Raw genomic sequence first — 10,676 nt, forward strand, 5'->3', positions numbered from 1 at the left:
ATCGGAAGGAATGATGGCCCCAGCAAGCGCTTTAACCGCCGCCGCCGTCTCGGGCAACGCTGCAGAAGAAGAAGCGGCGACATCTACCACTTTGGCCGCCCCGCTGGCAGTCCCCTTCGGCGGGAGCACCGGCTTAGGAGCCGTCTTCGGTACAAAGGGACGGCGCGAAGGAGGATTTCTGCCACCCCCCCCCCCCGACCACCCCGCTGACGGTAATTAGGCCCCGTGGCTCCCTCGACGAATTAGCCGGGTGGAGGGTTGAAGTTTCTCTGCCAATTGTACCCCCACCCTCCACCATCCTGCCATTGATTCCATCCATTCCGGTAGCCCTGATAGCCACCGTCATACCCGCGACCAGCACCATAGCCACCGCGACCACCATTAAAGCCTCCGCGACCCGCGCCATAATTATCGCGGCCGCTGTTGCTGCAGCCGGCTCCGGCGTCGCCGCGGCCGCCACCGCCGTTTCCAGCTCGTCCTGCAACCGCTCTGCCAATACGTCGCACCCCGGGTAGCACCCAGCCCCCCATCAAGCTGCTGCTGCTGTTGCATAGGACGGGGCGGAGGCTCCTGCCGCTGCTGATTTGGAGCGACCCTAAAGGCGGCACCGCCCCGGCGCCCCGGCCAGCCATCGCCGGAGGAACGCGAGGAGCACGGCCACCGCGGGAAGGGAAGCCAACAGACGCACGCCGCCAAGCGCTAGGTCTAGAAGAAGGTGACGTACGCTCAGACGAAACGATCTCCTGACGCATGAGATCGATCGAGGAAAACCCTATTTGCCGCTCTTTGCGGCAAACAGTCGGGCTACCGCACAGGTATCGACCCAGCGCTCGGGGGGTGGGCCGACTGTTAGCGTTCCAACCATACCGGTTTTGGGAACCTTCTATGGATGTTCCCAGCCGTTTTTTCTGGTTTTGGGAACTTTCTAGAAGGTTCCTGAACCGTTTTTTCTTTTTATATTTTTTTCCTTTTTACTTTTAATTAATCTTTCCTTTTCGTCTTTTCTCTATCTTTTTTCTGTCTGTTTTTAATTTTCTTTCTTCTTGCTCTTTTCCTTTTGAACTTCTTTCTATTTTTAACGAATGTTTCAGAAATTTAGAAAAAATGAAATTTTGTTTGATTTTTCAGAAAATGTTCCAGAAATTTTTGTTCAGAAATTTCGAAAAAGTTTAGAATTTCAAAAATTGTTCTCTTATTTTCAGAAAATGTTCCAAATTTCAAAAAGTGTTTGTCCTTTTAATTTTTTGTTCACAAACTAGAAAAATGTTCGGTATAAGAAATATGTTTCTATCTTCCATATTTGTTCAAAAATTCAGAAATTATTCATGTTTTAAAATTTGTTCATAAATTAAAAAATGTTCGCATTTTTAAATTTTGCTCATGAATTAGAAAATATTCCTGTTTCCGAAATTGTGTCCGTTTTAAAAAATTGTTCACAAAATCCAGAAAATGTTCCCGTTTTCAAAATTTGATCGCAAATTCAGAAAAATTTCACATTTTTTAATTGTGTTCACATAATCAAAAAAATCTATAAATTTTTAAAAATGTTCCTCTTTTCCATATGTTTTCAGAAATTAAGATCTGTTTGGGAATTTCAGAAAATGTTCCAGTTTTCAAATTTTGTTCAAAAATTTAGAAAATGTTCTGTTTTTTGAAAATGTTTCTGTTTGTAAATAATTCTTTTACAAAGTTGAAAAGTGTTTGTGTTACATAAGACACTCAGGCTTTTTTTCCAAAAAATGTTCTAGATGTTCAAAAAATGTCCGTGTTTCATATTTTGGTTTGGACTTTCAAAGAAATGTTCCAGTTTTGAAAAAAATGTTCGTGTTACAAGTTTTTATGGAATTTTAAAGAAAATAGCATTTTGATTTTTTTGAGTGTTTAGCAAAATTTTGTTTAAAAAAATTGTTCATTATTTTCGAAAAAGTTCCTTTTTTGAAAATGTCTGATTTTTCTAAAATTTCTTCACAAATTTGGAATGCGTTTGTGTTTCGTAAACATTCACATTTTTTTCAAACAAAATTGTTCTTCTTTTGAAATTTCGAAAAATAGTATCGGCACTAGTTTTTTTCTTTTTTTAGAAGGGTATCGGTGCTAGTTACGGTTCGTAAGTATTTCGCGCAGCCAAATATAAAACAGCGTACCCTAGCTCAACTGGTACTAGCACCTCTTTGCGATCATGAGATCCAGGGCTCGAGTGTTACAAAAGCCTGAATTTTTTTTTAGTTCGACTGCTGTTCGCTAGCTTGGGCTGGCCCAGTCGCGTCGGCGCCCTGTTTCACTGCTGTTCGCTAGTTTGGGCTGGACCAGTCGGGTCGCCCCCTGTGCGTCGGCGCCCTGTTGGACGCAACGAGCGTCCAGTAGGAGGAGGAGCTCCCATCGATCGACGTATTTCCAACTTCCGCACGTCGGGTAAACGTGATGGCCTGAGGCCCATCATCGGCAGACACCACCTGGGCCGTGTACCCAGTGGATGTGGCCTCCGGATCTCGAGGCCCACCTTTCTCAAGATCGGGCCCGAAAGAGCCCACTAACTCTTTCAAACGCGTCAATCTGGCCGCCCTGATCCCGATCGGGATCGCAGGACTCGCCGGCGGCGGCGGCTGCACCGCCCGACGTCCTTTCTTCTTGCCCACAACCTTCGTCCATGCCTCCGGTGGAACTAGATCGAGCAGGGTAAGTTTAGGTAGACTTACCTTGGGGATTGGCCCCTTCCAAGGCCGGATCGCCGACGACGTCGTCCTCCGATGAACAACCCGCCGCACAATCTCCGTCTTCTTCCCGGAACGAAGCCCAACTCCGTCCGGATCGTCCGGAGGGAGAATCTCCTCCACGACCGTAGCCACCTCCTCCTCGTCGTAGCCGTCACTGAATAGCTCGCACACCATGTCGGATGGCGTTGGCGAGTACATCTCCGGCGAGCCGCCGCCCGCCTCCCCATCCTCTTCGTCATCGTCCTCGTCAGCTAGCACCCAGAAACGGCCGGCGATCTGCCGCCTGTCCTGACCAAGCGCTAGCGCGCCAGCTGCCCTCACGGTCGCCCTGGCCATTCCGCCTATGGCACCCTTGAATTTGGAGCATAACATAACACGTACGACAATTCCTTCTTAAAGGCATTGTCCACGACTAGCATACTTTTCACTGGACCTCCTACTTTTGTTGTCGGTGGTTTTTCCTCGCCGATTGATTGTGGTAGATGTGGGAGAACATGACCATCGCGAGACCAATTCAAGAGACTAGCCTTGGGATGTTTTTATTTCAATTTATGTAAGCCGACTTTTTTTGGCATCAATACTTGGCATTGCTTGGAATTTATTAATAATTAATAACATATGACCATGTGCATCAACCTAGGAGTTGTCCTCCTTTTTGAAAAAAAATCAGTAAGTGGTCTCGACTTATCTCAGAAATATTTTGCTGACATGAGTAACGTTAGTGCCTTCCCTGTACAAATGTTATCTGTATAGCTGGAATTGTTAACGATAATATGTCAACAAAAACTTTAATTAGGTGTGCTGTTTTTCTATCATAATATTTATTTTCAGATCTAACATGTGATACTTATGTTGCCAATTATGGAGCAATTATCTATGTGTTCTACTCAAATTTCTTTGTATTGGTGTTACATGAACATGATTGTTATCTATGATGATTATTATTACTTTTTGAATATTAAGAAACAAGACTTTGTCTAAATCCTAAATATGTGCTTATTTGTGTGTCATTGACCTGTGAAGGTTGCTGAGGAACCGGGTATCAGCCCAGCAGGCAAGGGAGAGGAAGAAAGCTTATTTGGGCGATCTGGAGGTGAAGGTGAAGGACCTAGAGAAGAAGAATTCGGAGCTGGAAGAAAGGCACTCCACCCTACAGAATGAGAACCAGATGCTCCGACAGGTACCTTTGTCTTCTGTACACTGATTATTTAATGCATCATGTTTCTTCAGAAGGTCTCATAGTTTTATTATACAAGTCTTCTTCTTAAAGAAAAAGCTTTGTTGTACAAGCCATTCACTTCTAAAGGATACCGAAAATCACTGCCTAAGGAACCGCATTTCAATTTATTTATTTTACCGAAAATTACTGCCTAATATCAGTAGTCGCTGCTGCTATACATGCGGTTCACATTCTGTTACTCCGGGGTCGAATTCTCTAGGTCATAAAAAGTTTGAATAATACCATCAAAGGGGAACTAAAAAACTCTTGTTTGCCACGTACTGGTTGCCACAAGTACTCTGATCATGGACAGATAAAACCTGTCCTGAATGAGCTGTTCGTTGTTGTGCAGATCCTGAAGAACACCACTGTGAGCAGAAGAGGGCCAAGTGAGGGTCAATAGCACAGAGGTTGTCAGGGTTCATTTCCCGTGAATCAAAGAGGCCCTAGGATCGAATATAGCTGCGTTGATCGATCCGAAAATACATCACGTCTGGAACTTAAACTGGTTGGAAGCTTTCTGGCCAAAGGATAACCTAAAAAAACCGGGGGCCTAAACCTGTGTAGATCTTCACAGATGTCCCCATCATACTCTATGAAGTTCAGCACCACGTGCTGTGCTTCGTTAATAATTTCAGAAAATTAGTTTTGAGTGATTTAACATGTAATTTGTATCATTTTTTATGTATCTAAAAGTACGACCCAAACATTTTATTGTTGTGCAATTTGCTTTCTATTGTAAAATGGGCACATCTGGTGTCGGCAATGCAGCCCTGTCATGTTGGCTCTTGCAGATCGACGATATATGTTATATGGGTGAACAACTCAGCCCCTTCCATCAGCATCTTTCCTCTTGTTTTGATTCCAAGGAGTCCAAATTGATGGTGTGCGATCGTTTTATATTGGTATGACACTGACGTGCACCCTTGCTTTCTTCTCTTGTCTGTGCTTGCTGGTTTTGGAGGTGCTGCCATCATAATCTGGACCCGATCACCATTTTTCTTAGATATAATCGCATTGGAAACGTTAAAGAAAAATTGAAAAGAAAGGTCAAAACTTTCCGGCCCCTACATTCTCCGGTACACACAGCCATAAAACCTAATCAAATCCTCAGTGATCAATTTGGCAGAAAGTTGCCATCTTTCGAGCACAAAAGGAGAGGAGAACAGAACACGGGACATTCAATGTTTTTTTTTCATTTTTCTTTTTTAAAGTGTAAAAAAATCTTATTCTTTTTTTGGGATACATTCAAACATATTCTGCTATTAATAACCCAGAGGAATATCTTCGAATTAATCAACCAGGCAAACAAACAAAGGTGGTTGGCTCAAGCAGCAGAGAAGGAGACTTTCATTTCCGAGAGAAAGGCCCAAGTTTGCCTTGGCCATTGTGGTGCGCTGCAGCTGTGGACAGGGCCCACAACCACACACGCCTGCCTTAAATCCAAGAGGTGATCCCCATTTACTAGTGTCACCATCTTCCTTCTCCTCCTCCTTCAGCTCCCCCCTTCTTCCTCCCTAGGAACGGGGCGCTACCGCAGAGAAGCTTGTAGAAGTTTTGTGATATCTGGGTGGTGAGCGTGTGCTTGTGGATTCTTGATTCTTTGCACTCAGCCATGGATAGACGGATCCAAGCTCCTCTGGTGAGTCTTCCATCACATTTACGCCCCCTCTTCTTTTTCTGCATACCGCCATGCTTAGATCGCCGGAGTTTTTTAGAGTTCTGAAATGTTTGGTGTTGTACGGATGCTTTTGGATAAATCAACCGTTCATCTGCTGGCCCATCAGCATGATTAGAAGTTGTTTCGGAATTTTGGATCAGAAGAAAAGAACCAAGCAAGTGATAGTATCTACTCCTACTTGTATTGAAGTTTAGGAAGCTGTAGCTGCAAGCGGTTTTGAGCAACTAGACTTTCCTTCAAGAGAAGTTTTTGTATTCAGAATCAGTACTCGAGCATCGCATATGCAAGAGACAATTCTTTTGTCGATATTGTTGTACTCTTGTAAATTATACTTCCTCTGTCCCAAAATATAGGACGTTTTTGCAGTTCATTATATTTTGAGACGGAGGTAGTGTATGTTTATATAGATATAATCTAAATTGTACTGACAAAATGTAAGGGAAATGTTGGGGCCTCTTTCCCTCGTTGTTATCAACTTCAAACGCGTGGTAAAGAGGTTGGTTCTCCACCAAGTAGTTCAACTACTTTTGTAAGTAGCTGTTGTTTCGTGACACCATCGAGTGTTGTGTGTTCCTGTCTCATCTCATCACTCTTGGCATTATCCAACATTCAATCCCTTTTAGGACAGGCAGTCGAGTGTCTTTAAAAAAAGGACAGGCAGTCGAGACTTTAGTTCTAACCGGCACCGTTTTCTTCCCTTTTCTCTTCTCTTTTTTGAGGTTAGTGGCATCAGACTTGGACCCTCCCAATTCAAAAGGACTCGCTCAAAAATCACCTTGGAAAAGACACTCCAGCCTGAGTGGGTTAGGTTCGGACCGCGTGTGCCCACCACTGAATGTAGAAGAGTTCTTCGTATGGAACCAAATTATGATGCACCTGTCAGAATATGCTCGGTGAAGTAGTTTTTTCTTTCTTTTCTTTTTTGACAGTAGTAGCTCGTTTTGATAAAGGGTTCTATTGAATTATGTGTGCATATAAGTTACTCTCTTTCATAATATATAAGAGCGTAGTGTAAAAACATTCTTATATTATGAGACAGAGGGAGTAATTGTGTTGAATTTTTTGCACATTTTGAAGTATGGCTTTGCTCTTGGTTCACTCTTCCCCTGTTTGTTCAGCTTACTTGAGACTTTTTCATGTCCTTCTGCTGGACAGGTCGACGGCTCGGCATGCTTGTGCAGAGCGGAGAGAGCCGCCGCCGTCGCCTCCACCGGCAGGCACGTCCCGAGATCCAGACCTTGCGTGCAATCGAGCGTCAGAGCTTCCATCCACCCACTGAGCGAGAAGAGATCGTCGCGAGCTGACCGCCGAAGCGACGGGCAACGGCCACTGCTCCCCGGCCTTCCCGACGACCTCGCCATCGCGTGCCTCATCCGCGTGCCGCGAGCTGATCACTGCAAGCTGAGGCTTGTGTGCAGGAGGTGGCTCCGCCTCCTCGCGGGCAACTACTTCTACGGCCTCCGCGGGAGGCTCGGGCTCGCCGAGCAATGGCTGTACGCCTTCAAGTCCGATGGCGACGGGCGCGTGTCCTGGGAAGTGCTCGACCCGGCGGCCGCGGCATGGCGCACGATGCCGCCCGTGCCCGCTGAATACGCGGCCGCCGCCGGGTTCAGCTGCGCCGTGCTCGGTGGCTGCCACCTGTACCTGCTCGGCGGCAGGGACCCGCGAAGGGGCGCCATGCGGCGGGTGGTGTTCTACAGCGCCCGGAGCAACCGGTGGCACCGCGCGCCGGACATGCTGCGCCGGCGCCACTGCTTCGGCGCGTGCGTCATGGGAAACCGCCTGTACGTCGCTGGCGGAGAGAGCGGCGGCGGCGGCCTCAGGTCCGTGGAGGTCTTCGACCCGGCCAAGAACCGGTGGTCTTTCGTGTCCGACATGGCCCGGGCGCTAGTGCCGTTTGTCAGCGTGGTGCACGGCGGGAGGTGGTACGTGAAGGGGCTCGGCGCGGGACGGCAGGTGCTCAGCCAGGTGTACACGCCGGAGACGGACAAGTGGTCGACGGTGGCAACGCTCGATAGCATGGTCACCGGCTGGAGAAGCCCCAGCGCTTGCATCGACGGCCGGCTCTACGCCGCTGACTGCAAGGACGGTTGCCGGCTCAGAGCCTACGACGAGGCCGCAGACGCGTGGAGTGGCTGCGCCTCAAGCGGGCACCACCTGGGGAGCTCACACGCTCTCGAGGCGGTCGCAATGGTCACGCTTCGTGGCAAGCTCTGTGTCGTTCGAAACGACATGAGCGTGTCGGCCGTCGACGTCGCCGCCGGGGCAGGAAACCAGCCGTGGGAGATCCTCGTCGGCAAAGGGCAGATAAAGAGCTTCGTCACGAACCTCCTGGCGAGCATTGCCGGCCGCGGCCGGGCCAAAAACCGCGTCTTGCATTGCCAAGTCCTTGAGGCTTAGAGGTGTTAGGTCCTACGAAGTTCCCACGTCATTTATGGCTTATAGCCGGTAGGTACAATAGTTAGCAAATACAATAGTTATATATAAATAAATACTACTTCATTGATACATGATCCATGTTTCTCTCTACAAAATCTCTAGTAGCACGTGCAGCCGGCTGTTAGTTTGTAACACATTTTTTTCTTTTATCTTTTCTCTCTCTTTCAACTCAGCAAAAATATACTCTTTCTGTCTCATAATGCAGGCTGTTTTTTACATTAATATAGTGTCAAAAAAGTATTACATTATAGGACGAAGGGCGCACTGTTTTAAGTCTTACAACCCATCTACATCAGCTTATTGTACTTGCTCTAATGTAAGACGTTTTTTGCAAGCTGTAAAGAAAATAAGTTGGTTCTCCTATGCTGAGCACCTCCATGACTCTTGGTGTGGCTAATCTGTCAAAAAAAAAAAGGAATTGAATGCTAACGAACTTACATCCGCTCAGCTAGTTTTTCGCACGACACACAAATCTCAGCGCGAGGTGATGATGTGTCCATTGATGGAAAACCATTCGCTCTAAGACGTATCTAGCGTGACACGTTGCTAGCTGTCTTTCCAATTGCGCCGCTCTATCCATTCCCAGTATGTCATCGTCTCTTCTACCATGTCCTATCCATACCTCATTCCTACTCGCTCCTCTCATCTGTCTATCTTTAGCGAAGTTGCCACCAGACTGAGAACTGTTGTGGCACCGGCGCTGTCGCGCCTCTGATGGAGGGAGAAGGTCTCCATGATACCCGAACTTGGTGTGTATGTGTGTGTGGGGGCACCCTGATTCAATCGTAGACTAATCATACACGCAAACGTATACGATCAAGATCAGGGACTCAGGGGAAGATATCACAACACAACTCTATAAACAAAAAAAGTTATACAAGCGTCATATTACAAGCCAGGGGCCTCGAGGGCTCGAATACAAGAGCTCGATAATAGACGAGTCAGCGGAAGCAACAATATCTGAGTACAGACGTAAGTTAAACAAGTTTGCCTTAAGAAGACTAGCAGTCGAGCGGTGGCCGACGGTGTTCTCCAACGCCTTACTGCCCGCCACATGGCATCCAGCATCTCCCTCTACGTCGATGACGTGGTGATCTTCTGCCATCCGGGCGTGCACGACCTATCCTCCGTCCGCCGCATTCTTAGCGTCTTCAGCGACACTTCTGGGATGCGCACTAACTTCTCCAAGTGCGCGACATCCCCCATCCAGTGCACGGCTGACGACCGCGCCGCGATCGCGTCCAGCTTCGCGTGCCCGGTCAAGGACTTCCCCACCACTTATCTCGGCTTGCCCCTGTCCATCCGGAAGGTCAGCACTGCAACCCTTCAACCTCTCCTCGACAAGCTCGAGCGTCGGCTCTCGCCATGGTGGGCATCCATGATGTCGCGTGGCGACCGTCTCGCCCTTTGCCGCCACGTCTTGTCCGCAATGCCGGTGCATACTCTCATCGCGCTGGCGATCAACCCCACCGTCCTCAAGCAAATCAACCGCCTGCTGCGAAGTTTCCTTTGGTACGGGCGCAAGGACGCGAGCGGCAGTCACTGCCTTGTCAGCTGGCGTCACGCATGCCGGCCCATCGCTCCAGGCGGCCTGGGCATCCCCGATCTCCAGCGCATGGGCACTTCTCTCCGCACCCGCTGGCTTTGGCTCCAAATAACAGACCCCTCCCGCCCTTGGCAGCATCTGCATATCCCCCATTGCCCTGACGTCCAAGCCTTCTTTCCAGTGGTGGAGCCACCTCCCGGCTACCCGGGGCAGCTGCCCGGACTCAGCCATGCACTCTAGTTTGAATAATAGCAGTAAATGGAGAGCTAATCATCATATTATAGGGGCAAACAACTGATAGACAGCAACCCTGTGTACTTTGCCCCGGCTCGCCGGCCGAGCTGGCTCCGCCACTGCTTCTTTCGAGCCTCCATCTCCTGGAAGATCGGTGACGGGCGCACTTGCAGGTTCTGGGAGGACCACTGGCTCGACGGCCACTCCATCGCCGAGGTCGCGCCTCTCATCTACGCCAAGGTCCCCAAGCGACGGTGCAAGATGCTCTCGGTGCGTGATGCCCTGCACAACCGCGCCTGGATCGCGGACATCCACGGCACGCTCGGCACTGAGACGACCATCCAGTACGTATCCCTCTGGCGACGCCTCCAGCACTTTGGCCTCAACAACACTCCGGACAGGCTAACCTGGTGATGGTCCACCTCCGGCTGTTACACCGCGCGCTCGAGCTACCAGTCTCTATTCCTCGGCTACACGGAAGACCCCAACTGGCGCATCACTTGGCAACCGTGGGCGCCGCTGCACATCAAATTCTTCATCTGGCTCGCACTCCTTGGCAGATGCTGGACTGCCGACCGCCTCGCGCGCCACGACTTACCTTACGAGCCCACTTGAATCCTGTGTGATCAGGAACCGGAGACAATGCAGCACCTCCTCTCCGGCTGCTCCTTCTCCCGCCAAGTTTGGCATGATATCCTCTCTTGGTGCCGCTCCACGGCCGCGCCACCGGGACAGGACGACGACTTCCCCACCTGGCTCCACTCCACCCTTGCCTCCACCCCGCGCTGCCTTCGCCGTGGGCTCGCCTCCATTGCCATCCTCACAGCCTGGTGGCTCTGGAAG

General features: G+C 49.1%; 2 protein-coding genes across 2 annotated transcripts in view; both read left to right on the top strand.

Annotated features, from left to right (window-relative positions):
• The window catches only part of LOC119316609 (transcription factor HY5-like), a 16,910-nt gene extending 12,136 nt beyond the window's left edge, over window positions 1–4,774 (top strand). The window contains exons 3-4 of the mRNA XM_037590965.1: window positions 3,738–3,894; window positions 4,286–4,774. Of these exons, the coding sequence (XP_037446862.1) occupies window positions 3,738–3,894; window positions 4,286–4,336 (208 nt within the window). The 3' untranslated portion in view covers window positions 4,337–4,774. The remainder of the gene's footprint in view (window positions 1–3,737; window positions 3,895–4,285) is intronic.
• Window positions 4,775–5,264: 490 nt separating this feature from the next.
• On the top strand, window positions 5,265–8,124 carry LOC119316608 (F-box/kelch-repeat protein At1g55270-like). The gene is made up of 2 exons (XM_037590964.1): window positions 5,265–5,575; window positions 6,770–8,124. Exons 1-2 carry the CDS (start codon window positions 5,549–5,551, stop codon window positions 8,012–8,014), a joined length of 1,272 nt encoding a protein of 423 aa, XP_037446861.1. The 5' UTR covers window positions 5,265–5,548; the 3' UTR covers window positions 8,015–8,124.
• The last annotated feature ends 2,552 nt before the right edge of the window (window positions 8,125–10,676 follow it).

This window comes from Triticum dicoccoides, chromosome 6A (genome assembly GCF_002162155.2).
Source record: "Triticum dicoccoides isolate Atlit2015 ecotype Zavitan chromosome 6A, WEW_v2.0, whole genome shotgun sequence".
NCBI lineage: Eukaryota > Viridiplantae > Streptophyta > Magnoliopsida > Poales > Poaceae > Triticum > Triticum dicoccoides.